The sequence below is a fragment of the Spermophilus citellus genome (genome assembly GCF_964194105.1).
Source record: "Spermophilus citellus genome assembly, chromosome: 7".
Lineage (NCBI taxonomy): Eukaryota > Metazoa > Chordata > Mammalia > Rodentia > Sciuridae > Spermophilus > Spermophilus citellus.
Genome location: NC_138188.1, coordinates 151,440,712 through 151,460,637, shown reverse-complemented (window position 1 = coordinate 151,460,637; position 19,926 = coordinate 151,440,712). Strand labels below are relative to the sequence as shown.

Genomic DNA, 19,926 nt, shown 5'->3' with positions numbered 1-19,926 from the left:
AATTTTTTAAAAAACCCAAAAAATATTGAGGAATTGAGTTGATACCATCTACTGAGAGTTTAAAATGTAATTTCAGTAGAATTCTATAATATGTATTTTTTTTAAATTTTAAAAGAATTCCATCCAAAAACATATATTTATTTTAAAGTGTGTAATGTGAATTTATATTTTACATGTTAACAGTTGGTTATTAATCTGTCCAGTTTTACTGTCGTACAATATACAAACGTGCAAATGTGTTAAAAGCTAATCTTTTCATGAATGTAACCAAATAACATACAGATAAATTAACAGCAGAAAATCTGCACCTATACACTAAGAAAAATACATATATTAGCTGTGTTATTTATTTCCTGTGGCTATTTTATGAAGTAAATGGTACTTTAATGATAACCAACTAAAGATCTAAAATAATATCACATTGCTAAAAGGCTGCTAGATTAATTAAGTACAAAGATATGAAATAACCTTGGGCTTTAAACCCATACACCCATAGGCATATAAATCCCATTTAACCACAAGATTAAAACAACAACAACAAATTATTTCACTAAATCCTTGGAGGCAATTTAATGGAAACTATTATAAATTTATGTAATATTATGCACCCAAATTTAAACAAACAAGAGAAGGAAATGCAAACTGCAGTCCAACCACTTTTCTCATTAAGAGGGAGTAAAGCACAAAGATCCCTAATAGCATTAGGAGAATAGATCTGTTTATTCAAAGCCCAGAATCTCTGCCAACCTTCATCTGCTTATCGCCAGCCTTGAGCTGGCTTTGACTTCATGAGCAATGTGTGTGTCTGTTTATAGATTAAACCTGAGCATAAAATCATTTATTTGTAGATTGGAAGACTCCAATTTCCGCTTCTATTTTAAGCCATTATTAACAACAAAATTTCAAGACACCAAATCGGTATAGATAGAGAAAGGATCCTTTAAACAAGATATTGGACCTACTCTACTTTGTCCTCTAGGGTTTCCCACTCAGAGGGTTTTTGACTGTTGACACAAACTCTCGTGTTCTCAGATTCCCAGAGGAAATGCTAAGTACAGGACCAAGGGTCAATTCCAGGCAAATGGACTAGACAAAATGCATTCATGAATCAGTACAACTTGAACTCAAATTGTACCTCTGGGCCCTTCTGATTCTGCTGCTGCGTTTGTAGACATCCACCATTCAGTTAGGTCAAAATTGAACCAGACCATGTCTAACATGTCTGCCTTTTATGTAAACTTAGCCGATATCTTTTCTTTCAGAAAAGAAAGTTTTCTTGGTAAACATAATAAGTTCTTCTATGCTATCTTTAAAATGTAATCATCTGAGCCAAGCTCTGTGGCACATGTCTGTAATCCCAGTGGCTCTGGAGGCTGAGACTGGAGAATCTCGAGTTCAAACCCAGCCTCAACAATAGCAAGGTGCTAAGCAACTCACCGAGACCCTGTCTCTAAATAAAATAAAAACTAGGGCTGGAGATGTAGCTCAGTGGTTGAGTGCCCCTGAGTTCAATCCCTGGTACCCCTCAAAAATAAATAATCATCTGAATGATACCCAAAATGTATATTCTTTCTAAGAAGGGCCTCTCTCCAACTGAGAAACAGCCAGTTTTTAAATTGCCCTTAAGAAATAGCACTTTTTAAAGGACAGAATTAGATTTTTCAAGGAATATATTCTTTTTTACCAAACATATGACTCTATATTAGAAAAACATAATTGTGACTTTAAAAATAACATAAAACTAGTAAAATAATTCATTCACCATCATGTGACTGCATCTTAATTCATTTTATTGAAAAATTTCATTGTAAATGACATGTGATAAATGACATAATATGTTAATTTTTGAAAGTTTTTTATATTCTTTAACCTTAAATAATCATGTTAGCCTTTTAATTTTTTTTCATAGTTATAAAAAGTCCTAGAACATTTTAATTCACACTATAGGATGTATTTTAGACAAGAATAAAGGGACAGAAGTCTTAGGATTAATGTTTAAATTTTAAGCAGCTAAACTAAATTTTAGACAAGGACCATCTCAGGATTAGAGCCATATTAATACCATCAGCTGTTGATAAATGATATTTTCAGCAAAAGTGATGACTACTGATTTTTTAAAAAGATCATTTATATTTTGCTCCATTTCTTTAAAAAAGCATTTATTTTGTCTACATACATGATAGAGAGTCCTTGAATGGCTTATCACCCTAGAATAGAGTCCAACTGTTAGTCTTCCCTTTTCTTCTCCCTCTATTTAACACTTTTACTCTGATGATAACACCACAGGATCAGAGCTGATGCCCAAAGCTCTATCGACCAGAATAGTTGGAGGAATTTGGTGGTTTTTCACCCTAATCATCATTTCGTCCTACACTGCCAACCTGGCTGCCTTTTTGACAGTAGAGAGAATGGAATCCCCCATAGATTCAGCAGACGATCTGGCAAAGCAAACCAAGATAGAATATGGGGCGGTCAGAGATGGATCAACAATGACCTTCTTCAAGGTAAGAAGCTGACTACGTTCTCATCCTGGAGAGAAGGAGGGAAAAATAAGAGTCCATTCAATTCAAAATGGGAAATTTCTTAATAAAATAAAATATATAGTGACACAGCCCCACTACCAGGAGTCCCTGCACCTTTAGCAGTCAGCATAGAGTGATTTCTTTAGTCATCAACTTGGTACTCTCAGATCCACAGATCTGTCTTCAATGTCCTTCTGGTATTTACACCATAAAAAACAAAAGATGCTTTCTGAATACAATCTAGCCACCTGTTAAATAATCACTCATTTATTGAACCTACAAAAGAAAGACTCCTTAATCTGAAATTCTCAGAACAAGACTCCTTGAATATCATTGTTTTGTTCTTTTTGTTCTATACTTAATGAGATAGAAGCAGATGACAAAAATAGGTGTCGATGTTGGCATTTAGATGGAGAATTTAAAACCATAACAACAACAGCAAAAATGCCAAGGGACTGTGGTATAATACTGCATCTACAATACAATGTCCCCAGCCATGCCTGATGTTTTCCAGCAGCCCGCTTATGAGGTACCAAAGCAGAGTTAAATTACAGAGGGTTTAGTTTTAAAGTCAAGTACATTTCCTCATTCAGGTATTTTAAATTACTTACGCAGAATAACGAAATTGGTTTTTTGCACTTGCTTATGGAGTAAGCCTTACTAATTTTATTATCAAATCTCAGATACTATAATTCCCACATGGAAAGTATGAATTTGAATAGATCTGCCAGGTTTATGAAGATCATGAAGTTTAGCCCTTCATTTTATGTGTGAAGAGAACAAGACCTTTGGAACCTCAGTGATCCGCTTACAATCACATACATGGTTCATATCAGAGAAGGGGTTGGGATTTTCTTTTAAGAAACACTGGCAGAGATGGATGTGCTTGTGAGAAAAAGGAAAACAACTATCAGAGCTAAAATAAACTCTTACAAGAGTAATAAATCAGAAGGCAGGTTTGTATTAAGAATAAACTAGCAAGCACAGTGGCACACACCTGTAATCCCAGAAGCTTGGGAGGCTAAGGCAGGAGAATTATGAGTTCAAAGCTAACTTCAGCAAAAGCAAAGTGCTAAGCAACTTAGAGAGACCCTGCCTCTAAATGAAATACAAAATAGGGCTCGGGATGTGGCTCAGTGGCTGAGTGTCCCCGAGTTCAATTCCCGTTGCCAAAAAAAAAGAATAAACTATACCTAAGGTTTTATCAAAAAGTAGAGTAATGTAAAAGGTAGGATTATTTTTATTTTTCCTGTATGTTAAGAAAAATATTTTAAACACTTTTTCATTTTAAAATGATGTCATTGATTTAATAAATGTATAAATCTTGGTGATTGTTTCATCCCTGAACACTAGTATCTTAAGGACAAATTATAATAAATATATGGCTTTCCAGGCTTCTGAAAGTATTTTCCTAGAATCAATGGCATAAAGAGACACAAGTTACCCCAAGCTAGTGATTAATTGTGGGTCTTGTCAGAAACTAGGAAAGTCACTTTATAGGTACACAGTACAAATGGATGGTACCAAAGTAGAACATGGTATGTCTGAAAAAATATCTGAAATGTTTTACCTCATCCATTAATATCAAAGAGTTTTAAAGTTCCAGGAAATGAACTACTAACACAGAAGAGATTCTACGTCCTTCAATTTGACATTAGGAAGAGGCTGGTCTGCCCTTTGCAAAGCGATAGACCTGACTTTTCCACTGTGCAAAGATCTATGTCTTTACAAAGCATCCTTTGCGTTCATTTTGATTTGTTTTTTTTTCTCATGTGCTTCTGTGAATGTGCAGGGTGCTGGATCCCCTTTTTCCTGGCAGAACCCTGGGTTGACAGCATGAAGGTGTGCTTTAATAATGCACTTCTAGAACACAGGCATGTGCTGCTCTTAACTGCTGCTCCCTGGGCTGATCCCTGTTCCTGAAAATGAGGAACAAAGGAAAGTGGTCTCTCAGGGCACCAGGCAAATGATGAGGCAATGAGCACCTTAGGGAGAAAGAAAGTGCTGAAATTGCAAACAGCATTAGTGGAAATAGCTGCAGGCACGGTGTGCTCACCTGAGTCTCACATGCTGTTTCTAAATGCTTTACATGGGTTCTCTCATTTGATTCCTTTAAAGGGTAACTGAGGTAAGTACTGATATTTGATAAGGCACAGAGAGACCGAGTAGCTTGCCCCGAAGTTACAAAGTTAGCAATGGAGAAGAGTCAAGGTTCGAACGTTAGAGAGTTCTAGAAAGCTCACTCTTCAGGATAGTGTCCTGATCTGCTTTATTTGCTATTATATCACCAGAGCTTAAAACAGTACCTGGCACATAATATGTATATAAATGCTCACATAAGTTCTCTTAGAGAAAAAAAAAGTTCTATCAGAGAAGGAGAGAGAGAGAGAGAGAAGCAGAGAGAGGTATATGGATACACAGAGACCCACACAGGAAGAGACACTGCTGCCAGGTTCCTCCTTTTACAAGTTAGCTTGTGGTCCTGCAACTCTATTTACCAAGAAGAAATTTATTTGCAAAAAGAGAACAAGGACTAAATCCGATTTGGTTTTCCCCTTGAGGGAGGCAAACTGTCAGAAAGCTTCACAGGGTTACACACTCAGGGTTCTTAAGCTGGATTATTCCAGAAGGGAAAGAAATGTTCCAGCCTTTTAGTTCCTAGGGTCGTTTCACCCTGAGAATTAAGTCACTGAGTGACAGCAGTTTCAGGCACAAGGACACAATCCTGACCTGGCTGCACTCTCCCATTTCAATCTTTGCTGGTCCATCCTGGCCTCCTCCCACCCTCCCTCTCTTAAGTAAAAACAATAACGTCTCTTGGGCTATCGACTAAATTAGGAAAGCAAGTGCCTTGTCCAAGTTAGCATCTTCTGTTCAGTTGTTGGAGCAAAAGCCATTTGTTCGGATGGTTTCTATCTGGATTCAATCATAAAGAAATTTCTAATAAGAAATATTTTCTCATCACACACAGCGTAATGAGTGTTTTTGTTCCCAGAACAAAAACATCCCTCTGGCAGCGCCCCGATGTAGAAAACTGTCCCTTTGCTTTTGCGTTGATTTTTAAATCATCTTGCAACTAAAGAATAGGCTGCTGTATGGGGGGCTATAATCACAAACTCTATGACCAAACAAAATACACTAATCCCTCACATTTTATCTCCAGGTCACAAACAAGGGATGTTTTCAGTGAAGTATCTCCTTGAAAGGAGTGGCCAGAAGTCTCTCACTAAAGTTTCAATTAAAATCCACTGACATTTTCCCCTAGGCTATTATTTTTTTATAAATAGCACAACACCATAGATTTTAGAATACTGGTGTTCAATTTTTAACATGGAAACCCCCACCAAATTTAGTCTTTTATAAACAGCTCAAGTGAGGTTCCACTCTGTACCCTCTGAATCAGGTAAGGCAGAGGAGATAGGCGGACAGTTTTTAAGTAAGTACTCAGTCAAGTTATGCATGTCTGAGAAGGGGGAGGCAGTTGCAGTTTTCCTTCATTGAGTCATTTGTATGTAGAACAACGAAATTGATCATCAAAGATGATTTAAAAACAAGGACTGAACCATAAATTAAACACCACAAAGTTTCCCAAAGTTTTAAATGGACCTCCTAAAATTCTAACCACATTGCACATTAAGAAAAGAACACAACCCTATGTTCTGTGGCCAAGGTCACTTAGCTAATGCTACTTATGAAGCACTACATTTTCCGAAGTTCACCAGTGCTCAGATCTTAAGTCTTAAGCACTGTGAATAATATAATAGCCTCTTTGATCAAAGGGTGTCAGTCACCATGAGGACAAGCAGCAAGACAAGACGAGAGAAGGCAGAGCACTTCCTCAACCATCCAGAGACTGTTGGAGATGTTTCAGGAAACTGTGCTCAGGGCATTGGTATCAGGGGATCTTTTTTCCCCTTTATCAAGACTTCAGTTCGTTAATAGACCATGCTTAAAAGTCAAAAATATTCATAATTCAGAACTTCAATAGACTTTAAGAAAATTTTGAAACAAACTCTTGTATTACTACTGGCATAAAACTAATTAATGATATAATATTCAGTGGATTATTTGTTTGCTGGTGAATTGTTTTGCCCTTTTGTTCAAAAAGTAAAGGTTTTTCCAGCCCTCCTGAATCCCTGGGACCAGCACAAGAATCTTAAGAGGTAGAGACAAAGAACAGTCCATCTGTGGTCGAGCTCTGTGAACCTTAGGTGGATAAAGTTCCCTAAGGTCTCCATGACCCATTTCTCATTTTGTACCCAAGAAAACTGAAAGCAATGACATCTGGCTACAACTTCCCTTTATAAATGCGGCACTGAGACGTTCCTGGTTTTCTCTCCCTCTCTCTCTCCCTTTCTCATAGAAAATAGGAAATATACAAAAATTCCATTTTCTCTCTGTTGTAATTCTATTAATACCCTTATGGAATAATGAAATTGTCCAAATTTTGGTTTCACAGTGGCAATATAACAAGTCATATTTTCCCCATGTTAAAAGAATGATTATTATAACTTTAAAAAAAAGTCTAATAACCTGAAACAAAAAATTTCTCAGTGCCCTTTGTGAATAATCATCCAGGGAGGATGACGGTTCTGGCCTGTGGTTTGGAGATTAGGAATACCAGACAGTCTTCTCAGGACATATGACTAACATCCAGTGCTGGGATATAAGTGAATGTTTCCCATTGCAGAGTCTGGAGCCAGAGAGCCTGGGATCAAATCTCAGTATCTCAGTCTACTGCTCAGTGGCTGTAGCAAGTTACTTCAACTCTGAACTATGGGTTTCCTATCTGTAAATTGAGACTATTATCATAGCTCATAAGATTATTTTAAAGACTAAAAAAAATTGATAGAAGTGATATGCTTGGTGCTTGGCAAACTATAAGCAATTTTTAAAGTTATATAACTACCACCAATAATATCATCACCATCATTATCAAACCCTCATCTTTGCTATAAGTCCTAGTTTTTCCATTCTTCTGGATTTAAATATACTCTAGTTTGACCTTCACCCAGCTTATTTACTGTCAATAATCTCTGGAATGTGTGACTTCTGCTAATGGACAGAAAAATCCAGAGAGAGTTCCAGGGCCCAAGATTTCAAAGGTATCCAGAGGCCTGATCAACAGGGACTCTAATCCTTGGGAGCCTTTCCTAAGCCTTTCTGTGGCTTTTGCAGAAGAACACTTTCCAGATGGCAGGTAGGCAACAGATGGTGAGGTTGCCCTTAACATTGAGCTGAGGAGTAGAGTAAGGCAGTTCAATTTAATTCAGTGCAATTTATATATTTTCCAGGATCTCCAACATGGCATGACTGCAATTGGCACTACATGGATGGGATGGGAGGGGAAAGGGATAAAATCTTCCAGGAGGCTTGAGGATCTGAATAGCAATAAGAAGCAAGATGCATGCAGACCTGTTCAATACTGTACAACCTGTGGCTAAGGATGGATTGTATGGACAGGAAGCAGGGTGGACACCTGAAGAATTCCTTGTGAGCCAAATTGGCTATGAATTACTCCTGTCAGAAATACTTCTGGGGGGAGTCTTGCCTTGTAACAAATCACTATCCTCCCAGACTCAAGCCAGAGGATTACATAGATTAGATCGTGATTCAGTCTAAAATGACTTGGATAAAATAGGTTTAAAGAAATCATAACAGACTTGTCATTTCTGGCTTTCATGGTCTAGGGACTTTGGACCAGCTGTGGGAATAAGGGACTCTCTAACCTTTCTAATCTCCTTCCAGTGAGTGGTTAGGTTCTGTCAGCAGCCCAAAAGACATTTCAAGGAAGTCCTGAGTTCTGCACCAGTGGGACTGAAGCAATGAGCTATTATGAGCAACAGATTTCAGACAGAAATAATCATTTAGGGAAGCAAAAGATGAAAGAAATTACTCCAACGTCTCTGCATAGGAAGGTACTCTTCATATAAATGCTATTAGCCCAGACTAGAAAAATCCAACTAATTTTATCATGAGTGTCAAAAACATTTGGTCTCCATTGATTTAAAATGTATTTGTTTGGGAGGAAATTTGGGGTCAATTTAAGTTAACCTTTTCTAATGACTGGTATATTGCCAGTAATAAACCAATCTGGACAGGAGAAAAACATGAAAAATATTTTAGCAAAGATGCTTAAATCCCACTGAGAGAATTTTCTAAAGGGAACCCATAAATTTTTGAAATCTTGGAGAGTTTTCCAATGTCACAACTTTCTATCAATTCCAGATAAAAGCATAATTAGCTGCAATGATCACATATACATTTAAAAGACAGAGACCCCTCTAGATCATAAATGCTTTCTTCAAAGTAATTGTTATGCATTGAATCATATATATAGATACATGAATATTTATTATTTAATGAAAACTATATTTAATATTCTGTTAGATAAAATAGTGGTCTCTAAGGCAACTATTTACCTCCAATGTAAATGTTTTACAAGTTTGGTTTGCTATGCCTTTGGCTGATTTTTAAGGTTTTTCTTATATCAGAACTTACCTAAAGTAAAAGTAAATTGGAGATTTTAAAATGTAATTGTGTTGATATTTCATTTGTTTGATATATATATATATATATATATATATATATATATATATATATATATATATATATATATCACATTCATTTTTACTAAGAAAACAAGAATCAAATAGCAATTGTTTATTCCCAGTGTATACATATGAGTATAGATTTATGGACACAGGTAAAAGTAAACATATGTAAAAATAGATGAAAGTATGAAATCTTTAGACACCCTGGTCTGAAGGAGAAATGCCTAGTTATCGATTTACTGCATAATGGGATTATACATCATCACTGTAGAAGGCCAGTAACCCGGCTGGAGAAACAGTGTGATAAGATACACTTATCTTAGTAAAAATGAAAAAATAGAAAGAGATTTCTATAAAATGGAGGTTTTGTCCATCTTAAAAGTAAACCACACCCCAGAAAATGCACTTATTTTACATCATATTGCAGAAACCTTGCAACTGGAAACAGTGAAATTATATGGAAGTCAAAATATTGTTAAAGGAAGAGAAAATGTAACCACATTTTCTTCCAGATTCCAACTGTCACACATCCTGAAACATTGTCTAAATTTTGTCTTAAATAAATGTAAGCTGTTAAAAGTCATGCAAATAGTTCCCATACATTATGTGCTAAAAGTACAAGTGTTGCAATAGCTCTTGCTATAATAGAAAGATGCCGCAACTACTTACTCGTAATTATCTCCTTGGAAAATTTGTTGGTTCTGCTGAAACATTCAACAAGCCATGAGTTGGATGCTCTGTGTATTAAAACAGGTAGTTGATTCTCCATTGGTTAAAAACACAACTCGGGAACAAGACTGCTGAGATCAAAGTTTGGTTTTATCATTTCTTCATATAGTATTCTACTTCCAAATCTGTAAAACAGATATTATAATGGTCTCTCTCATATGATTGTTGTGAAGATTTAGTGACTTAATGTATACAAAATGCTCAAAATAGTGCTTGGTACCCAGTGAACACTGAGCTTTTATTACTGTCTTTAATTTTCAGTTATATATATATTGTAAATCACTTTACAGGAAATGTTTAACTTGCATGCATTCCAGAAGTAAAAAAGAGAGAAATAAATAATGGTCATCAACATTGATTCAGTAGCACTCTCTTTTAGCAGATTCTCCATGAAAGTGCTTATTCTTTGCCAACAATGTTTCAACAGCATCAGGATAGCCACATAATCAGGTTAAAACAGACAAAAATGAACTGATCTAAACCTCATGTCTTTAAAAAAAATCCTAAATGATTTCAGATTTAACAAATGAGGCATTTTCAGTTATAGCATCTTATTAAGAAGCTTGGAGGGCATTACAAATATTCTAATTAACTTTTGACATATCTGTTGAAATGAAAGACAATCATGGCTTTCATTGTTTAAATATACTGTATAACTCCAACTACAGGGTGAAGAATACACTGGCTCAGGATGCATTTTCTGTCCAAATCATGATAAGAGGGAAAAAAGTAATTTAGAAATCTTGCAACTATTGAATATTGGGGCAGCAGTGCATGATCTCTCTTCTTCTTGAGCTTAGATCATTTTGAGCTCTAGGGAGCACTTAAAGCAGAATGAACCACATACTAAGCAAGTGCCATAAGACCACGGCTAGCTAAGTCCTCTGTGAATTTAGAAAGTAATGAAGTCTTTTGCCACAGGAAATTTGAGACTCGCACCTGACAGGGACCCAATAACAACTATATAGGGTTTGTGCGTCCCTTTTACATGTCCTTCAATTCCTTGGATGCCTTATCAAACTCTCCACACTTTATCCACTTACCATATCTAAAAATAACCATTTGCTTTTGTCTGATCTTTTGTCCCCAACTTCCACAGATCAAAAATCCAGTTTTCTAACCATTTATGACATTCATTTTTTAAATTTATTTTTTAAGTTGTATTTGAACACAATATCTCTATTTTATTTATTTATGTGGTGCTGAGGATTGAACCCAGGGCTTCTCACGTGCGAGGTGAACGCTCTACCCCTGAGCCACAACCTCAGCCTCGGCATTTATTTTAATATGATGGAAAATGTTTCATGGAACGTTTTATATGGAGGCTGATTCTTTTCTCTAACTTTTTTTTATTTGTAGTTGGACACAATACCTTTATTTTATTTATGTATGCTTATGTGATGCTGAGATCGAACCCAGGGCCTCGCACATGCTAGGCAAGCGCTCTACCGCTGAGCCCCAACCCCAGCCCCTGAGGCTGATTCTTATTTTGTATTAACATGAAACAACTAGTGAGGTGCCTTGATAAATAATATCAGTCCATGAATTAAAGATAATTTTCACCTGTAGATCAAATAAGATTTTTCTCAAAAGAATTGTGGCAATGTAGACATCCACCTCCCCAGATCAGCATGAAAGAGTGGAAGAGCATTGAACTATATATTGGGGGTCCTGAGGTCCCAAATTTGCTCTGATATTAACTTGCCTTGTGACTTTTTGAAGTCTCCAAACCTTCTGTACCAAAATTCCTCACCTATAAAAGTAGCAGTTTGAATGAGCCAATCTCTATCTAAAGTCTCTAACAACTTTAAAATTTCATACTTCAAAGAAAATTATTTTCCCTTAAGGTAATTTCCTTATGAAGCAATCATTTTCCTAGCTGCACATCCACTGCCCTAAGACAGACTGACCTCCCTGCAGTTGTACAAGTAGTGCTTTATGATACGTTCAGCATTTTACAGTCTCTTCGAGGCTGGATTCACACAGCAAATGAAGCATTGACCCCCAACCTCCAAACATGACTTTGTTGTGGAAACATGAGCTCCAATTTGCAGGTGTCTCTAGGGTTGAGAAATAACTCTCAGGGGCCTAATTCTGACAAAATGAGTTCTATAAAATACCAATATCTATAAGGTGCTGTTTATTGAATTGTTATTTGTCTTACAAGATCTTTTTCAAGGGGCTCTTTAAATGCCTAACAATACCAAAAAAAAAAAAAGCCATCTGTCCTCCCCTAACTCATGAAGCCTACAGTTTAACCCAGGTCTTATATAGAGTTAGGAATTGAGTGAGCTCCTAGAAATGCTTGAGCAGGAATAAGCACAGAATTGATTCCACAAGTGTTCCATTTATTGCCTACAGCCCTAAATCATGTTTTAAGTCTCTTTGCACTCCTAGAATGGTACAGCCTATGCTTTCCAAGGAGTCTTCCTAATGCTTCAAGTGTGTGTGTGTGTGTATTAGAGAGAGAGAGAGAGAGAGAGAGAGAGAGAGAGAGAGAGAGAGAGAGAGAGAGAGAGAGAGAGAGAGAGAGGAGAGAGAGAGTGAATGCTCATGACGGGGTTAACTTGAAAATGTCAGTAACTCCCATGATGACTTTCATCTTTGAAATAAATGGAGGGCAGTACTGATGCAAATGAAGACAAATTCAGGGGGAAAACTTGGAACAATATGAAAATTACAGAGTGAAATGCAAAATGCCTAATCACAGATAGCTATTCAAGAGAATGCAAAATTCATATGTAAGCAATGTGGAAATTTAGGCAGTATATTTTATCAAAGAAAAAAGAAGATAATGAGATAATGGTGGGTATTTATAGATGCATATATTTTATATCATATATAGTAGATTGTTGCATCTATCAAAAAAGCTGAAGAATAAAAGACAAAATCATAGAACACTTTGAAATGAGATATGCAGTCCTCATTATCTATAATACGATTGCAGTGAAAAATTGTATACAAAAAGTATGAAGAGTTTTCTGATCTGAATATTAAATTGGAAAGAGCCTTTACATTCTAGATTTTGTAGAAAAGATAAGAATGAATGGCAGTTCTTTCACAAACAAAGTAAAGAAGGCAAATGCATTATTCCAGGGCTATTCTCTCAAAGGAATACTGATGAGGGATTGAGAGTTGCATACTTGAAAAATGTAAGACAAAGCCCTGGACCTGATGGGACATGATGTTTTGTTCACACTGTTCATCTGTCAAGCACTGTCATTGACGCCAATGTTCATTCTTCCTTAACCAAAACCAACCAGACGACCTGGAGTCCATCACTCTGTCGAATCTTCTTTTTCTCCACAGCAGTCTCAGTGCCTCCAAGTGCTTTTTTGTAGTGAATTGGGTTCATTTCAGCTACCAAACCAAAGTCCCAGGACCATCCATCTCCATTCCCTACCTGAGGGAAAAAAAAGTTTCTCCCATATTATTTGAACCTCTGGGATGTTGAGTAGCTTCCAACCCTATTTTTTCCAGCACTCTTCTGCTGGTGGGTGTGTTTTTTCTCCCTGCAGAAATCAAGGATATCCACCTATGAGAAGATGTGGGCTTTCATGAGCAGCAGGCAGCAGACTGCCCTGGTTAAAAACAGTGATGAGGGGATCCAAAGAGTGCTCACCACCGACTATGCCCTGCTGATGGAGTCCACCAGCATTGAGTATGTGACTCAGAGAAACTGCAACCTCACTCAGATTGGGGGCCTCATTGACTCCAAAGGTTACGGCGTGGGAACGCCTATTGGTAAGCTGGGCTAGGCATTAACCAGGATGGAGATGGGCCATCTGGATTGCAAGTGCTCCATGGGAAAGCCTGCCAGACCTTAGCAGACTATAATTAAGAGAAAGATCCATATCAATCAGACACATGGTCTGAATTTAAGATTCCCAGAGAGTCAACCTAATAAACCTTCTACTACAATTTCTTTCAAGTTCTACCATAGTATAAGCATTTAAAAGTATATAGGTCTTATTATCTTAAGAGGATATTTTCCCAATTACTCCTCTTCACAATATTTCCTTTGATGTTAACATATTCTATATAGTTTCTCTGCTTTAAATTATATTGGAATCTGAGAAAATTAATTCTGCATATAGATGAAGATTTATACTGCACATAGAGGACTAGTATTTCATGTCAATAGATGAAAAATCAATGCTATATCTACCAAAATAAAAAGTATAAATATTACATTATAATTATAATTTGCTCAGGCATAAACTAGATTCAATGATAACTATCTAAAATCTCCAAATGTTCCAGTTGTTTGACTCTGTAGCGCCATTTTCCCTAGGGAAAGTATAAGTTGGTAAGAATATGTACCCATATAACATCTTCCTGGGTGACAGTCATAGACATGAACAGAATATTTTTCTACTGTTTCCCTCTCTATAGAAAAACTGCATTGTAAAAGATTCTGGTGTGGTAGAATAGGTAGGTAATCTACTGCTCTCAAGTGAGTCCTGTTACTTTGTTCATAAGCATTCTAATGGAAAGGAGTCAGGGCTCATCCAATGAGAAGAAATCCTAATTGCAGTCAAGCCAGATAATTGAGAGCCTAAGGTAGATTTGATTTGCTAGTTTGTATTATTTTGTTATTGTTTGAAAGGTATCATCCAGTTGGACCCTCAACATTAGACAGGGATCACAACTAAAATGCTTATTGAGTCCAAGTCGCTCCCTAAATGAGGAAAGCTTGTTTGCTTGCAGAAATAGGAGGGAATCCTGGCAGCCCTAGTCTATTACAGACAAAGAACTTATCTGAAGGAGGCTTCTGGACAGCCAGCCATAGACATGTGGGAATTTGAGAGAAAGTTTGTCAGATGTAATTCATTTATCCACACAAAACAAATCCAGATTTTCAGTGAAATCTTTTTAAAGTTTTAATTTGGCACCTAATTAATTTTTTAAAAGGCTTGGTGTATCCTACATTTAACTTATTATTCAACTGTATAGACTATATTAATACTAGTTGAATTAACTAAGTAAAGGTCAGCTGTCTTCAACATTTACTATGAATATACAGTCAATTTGACTCCCTTATATCTACCTGGTGTTAGAAATATATGGTATGGGGGAAATAACTTTATGTATGTCTTCTACAAAAAAATCTGCAGAACAAATTGGGTTAGGGGATCTGTCATTACCTTTTTAGCCTTTAATTTCCAGTAACTTTTCTTGATAAAATACCAGTATTGCTAGTGAAGTGTAGCTTTTTTTCCCCCAAGAGGAAAACTGCTATAATTTAGCAACCTGTTTTTCATGGGACTCTGGGGGGGATGGTAAACCACAAACTAAAAGGATTCTGTGCACCTTTTTTATTTTAAAAACAATATCCTATCTCCCTAATCAAGCTTTGCTACCTAATTTTAGGGAAAGTTAAATAGATGCTATTGAAAACCTCTGGGTGCCTTCATATGAATGAGGTTGACTCATAGATAGATAGATAGATAGATAGATAGATAGATAGATAGAGATATAATATTTATATATAACATATACATTTATAAATTATGGAGAGATTTGAAGGTACCTATCAGTCTCTTTTTTGCCAACCTCACCCATAACAAATTCCAAAGTTAAAAGAGGCTTCCTCCCTCCCAAGATGAAAAGAAATATACTTCAGGAATTTTTCATAGCGGCTATAAACCTGTCATGCTTTTAAACCAAGAACAATGAAGGAATAATTGGAACAGATGGCAGACCTCAGAGAGAATACATCCATTGGGAATGCAGCTGTTGGATAAATTTTTGAGACGTTCCTTCTATGATGAATTGACTCTTTAAGAAAGATCAGTTGCTATTCAGAAAGATCTGTGTGTATACATATACATTTTTTTAGTGACTTGTAATAAGTCACTTCTAATGTCACTCAATCCATATAAGCAATGATATCAAAGACTGACACTAAAACACATACAGATATCAAAACCTCTCCAAACCCTGTGGCCTAATCCTGACTGAGCCCTTGAGGCTCCACTCTCTCCAATAATGAGAGACTGGCAAAGATGTACCAGTTGCAACACAGAATTGAAAACTTTACTTCTTAAAGATTCTCAGGACAGAAGCTCTGGAAATGTGCCTCCTGAAGGATTTAAAATAAAACTTCAGGAGAATGAGAACAGTTAAGGTTTGAACAGGTTACCAGGAGCCTGGAAATTGCCTTCCTTAGAGACCAACTTTAAACAGAAACTGTATCTCCATCTGTCTGAAATGTTTTGGGTACTGTGCAGCCTGGAGGCAGAGGAGAGCGACAGTCAGCATTTATTGAGTGCCCACTGTGTATACTGCTATGATCACTGTGGCAGCTACCACTGTACGAATCACTCTTGAACCCTTCAAAGCACTTTCCTGTACCTTGAAGCAAAGTGCTCCTGGTTCACCTAATTGCTCACATGCTGTGGGTATGTTAATGGTGCTAATTTTGACATCGGTCATTATTCTGGGGGTGTTTAAGCAAACAGCCAACATATTTTAATGTGGCTTTCAAGACCCATTTTCTCACCAAAAATCCATACTCTTAATTGACAAGACATAATCTCCCTCTGAAGCATTTTGCTCTTCTTTTAAACTCAATTTTGAGTGCTAACCATTACTTTTAAAAATCTTAGGAGAAAAGAAATGACAAATGCTACAAATGTTAGCACTTTTCAAACTTAACCATGCCACAGGAGGAAAAGCATATTTGGGGGTGGGGGAGTGATGTGGGAGCACTTTGATGAAAACAGCACCAAGAAGTAAGAAGTAAGGAGAATTGAATTTGATTCTTGGCTCTGCCAGTAACTATTAGTTTCACTCATACTTCCAGATTCAAGATTTCTACCAAGAGTGACTTTAAAATCTGTAAGCAGAGAAAGCCAGTGTGTACTACTTTCCTACTGAGTAAGAGAAATGCAAACAAAAATTCTTACCATCCAAGGAAAAATTGAGTAAAAGACTCTTGCTGTGTGTCTCTTTCTTTGCATTAACATATGAATCCAGTATTGGGAAGATGAAGATGTTGGTACTTTCTAACCCTTACATAATTAAACATTAAGAATATTATTACTCAAAGACAGAGCATAAATATTATGAAAAAAGTCTGTGCAAATTTTTGAAAGTTAATTGAATTTAGTAGGACCTTTAAAGTATTTAAAATTTATTCTTAAGTTTATCTTACTAGAAAAATTAGTCAGTATGGATGAACAGCTATAACCAATATAACCAATATTCTGTGACTGTATTACACAGTGAGTGGATATTCCTTGACCTTTGTGGCTATTTAATGCAAATTGAGAAAGAGGCTTTGCTTTATGCAGGCATCCTAGGACCCAAGTTCCTTCTATTTGGCAGTTACACCATGCCGGGTGGGTGACTTGAAATCTTTTGCTTCCTGCCGTGTATTTGGGGCGGGAGAGAGAGAGCACAGAAGAGAATGTTGGGAAGACATATGATGTTGGATTAGAAATATCCATAAATCAGGTTAGCTCCCATTGGCTAAAAATCAGTCACATGGCCACAATGACCTTGAAGGAGGCTGGGAAATATCTAGCTATATAACATATCTAGAGGGCTGGGGATGTGGCTCAAGCGGTAGCGCGCTCGCCTGGCATGTGTGCGGCCCAGGTTCGATCCTCAGCACCACATACCAACAAAGATGTTGTGTCCGCCGAGAACTAAAAAATAAATATTAAAAAAAAATTATCTCTCTCTCTTCTCTCTCTCTCTCTCTCTCTCTCTCTATCGCTCTATCTCTCTTGCTCTCTCTTTAAAAAAAAAAATAACATATCTAGCTAGGAAGAAGAGGAAATGAACAGATTCAGTCACAATATAGGAGAACCAAGAACCTAGAAAAGGTAGAAAGAATCTAGGCAATGAAAGCCCTTGACACATGATAAGACTCAGGAAGAACTCCCCAGAAGCAGAAGTCTGTCAGAAGTCCTAGCTTAGCTTTTCTTTACTTAGAAGGAGCAAACAGTCCAGGTCAGAGTCAATCTCAACATGTCAGCTTTCCCCTTTCCCATTCTTTAGGACCTCCAAAATAGGGGATTGCACTTTCCTGCCTTGCCTAGCTGATTTGTGGATTCGGCTTTTACAACAGCCATGATCTATTTACCACTAAGTTCGTAAAAACCTCTTCTTCAGCCTTTTGGTGACCAGTATCCCAATGATTTCACTTTCAGGGTCTCCTTACCGGGATAAAATCACGATAGCTATTCTTCAACTACAAGAAGAGGGCAAGCTGCATATGATGAAAGAGAAATGGTGGCGGGGAAATGGGTGCCCTGAAGAAGACAGCAAAGAGGCCAGTGCTCTGGGAGTAGAAAATATTGGGGGCATCTTCATTGTCCTGGCTGCTGGTCTGGTCCTTTCTGTATTTGTAGCCATTGGAGAATTTATATACAAATCACGCAAGAACAATGATATTGAACAGGTGAGTCATCTCTTTCTAAAACCGGATGGTTTTTAGTTGGAATTATCTGTCTGAAGTTTGAAGTTTCAAGGAGGCTTGCCCTTTTTGTAACAGTCTATTGCATTAGATGCCCAGAAGAGCCATTTTTGAGTTAGAGCAGAGAGATGTTGAATACCTGCCAGGTGCTGCTGGCACCTTAACTTCATCATTTATTAACAAAAAAAAAAAAAAAGAAGAAGAAGAAAGGAAGTAAGGAAGGGCCTCTACACTAACTCAAATTAGCACTATTGCCAATGACAGTGCAGAAATTCCAAAGTCAGTTAATTTCTTGAATAGTTTTGTGCTCTTAAGATAGAAACTACAGGTAGGGTAAGGAAAGAGTAAATCTAAAATGGGAAAAGATACTTGAGAGAAGTGTTACCAGCCCTTCAGTGGAGATTCTGAGCACTTGTACTCATGCAAAACAATTTACGTGACAACATAAAGGTAGTATTTTGAAACTGAGCTTTTACTTCCATCAAGGTATGATTTATAACAGGATAATTCAATTTTTTGCCAGTAATATGATCAACAACACAAAATGACAGTTAAGTATATTTGAAGCTTTATTTTTCCAAATTGCATTTAGGATTACAGGATGATTTCAATGATGAACTATTTTTGCCTATTTTATTTTTTAAAGGAACTCAAATCATAAACTTAGACCCTACAGAAAAGATGCTTGTGGTTTCATTATTCCTTCATAAGCATATTAGAAAAAAAAATGAAATGCAAAACTCACAGCCACTATAGTGTATTAGGCCACCTAATTAATTTAAAGATGTTGTTCGAATTTCAAGAGTATGAACTTTTAATAAGAGAGCCAGTTTAATGCTCCGCCATATCTATCTTGAAATTCTTAATCATTTTTTTAACAAGGAGTCACACATTTTCATTTTCACTGGCCCTGAAAATTATATAGCTGGTTCTGATGAATAATCTGATACTAGACCCACTTCCTTAAGTGGAAGCTCTCCTTAAGCACCAGGAACTGGAGATGATTCATTATAACAGGTCTGGTCGAGAAAATCTTCCCCAGAATTGCAAAGAAATGATGAAAATATTGAGTACCCCTTTCCTGGACCACATTATGGAAAACTGTCTTTAATTAAAAAGGGAAAATGGACTGATCTGCTTTGTTTTAACTTTCAATTTGCTCTTGAGGTGTCTTGTTTTATGCAACTAATTTAAAAAACAAAAGCTTGTATATATTATGCTTTAATGTGCTTCTCATAATTGCCAGCTTCATTTGATTTTAATTTTCATTTAAACATTCATTTTTGCTTTTGATTTATTCATTTTTTATATTTTTTTTTCTCATTTCTTTTCATGCAAGGCTTTTTGTTTCTTTTATGGACTGCAGTGTAAGCAAACCCATCCTACCAACTCCACTTCTGGAACTACTTTATCTACGGATTTAGAATGTGGCAAATTAATTCGAGAGGAAAAAGGGATTCGGACACAGTCCTCAATTCATACTGTGTAATCGGTTTAAAAAAAAAAAAAAAAAAGGTGTGCCCAGTAGAAACCATGACTCCTAATTGTTGTTGATTTTTGTCTGTGTCTAACCAAGCATGAATAACCCTAACTCCCTATCCCCATGTTAGCAGCATACATGTGGACAGGACTCTGTTGATTTCAATGCATATGTGCACTGTATGTAGAGGCGGGGCCACATCAGGACTGTACA

The 19,926-nt window shown here is 36.7% G+C and overlaps 1 protein-coding gene across 12 annotated transcripts in view; it reads left to right on the top strand.

The window, feature by feature from the left end:
• The window catches only part of GRIK1 (glutamate ionotropic receptor kainate type subunit 1), a gene marked incomplete at its 3' end in the record, with an annotated part of 389,066 nt that overhangs the window by 354,061 nt on the left and 15,079 nt on the right, over positions 1–19,926 (top strand). For 6 of the 12 annotated variants that reach the window (XM_081302742.1, XM_081302752.1, XM_081302747.1 and 3 more), the window contains 3 exons: positions 2,287–2,504; positions 13,324–13,549; positions 17,968–18,218. In XM_081302742.1, coding sequence (XP_081158868.1) covers positions 2,287–2,504; positions 13,324–13,549; positions 17,968–18,218 — 695 coding nt within the window. Of the gene's footprint in view, positions 1–2,286; positions 2,505–13,323; positions 13,550–17,967; positions 18,219–19,572; positions 19,723–19,926 lie in introns of those variants that run through there. The other 6 variants (XM_081302743.1, XM_081302750.1, XM_081302749.1 and 3 more) reach the window with 2 other exon arrangements.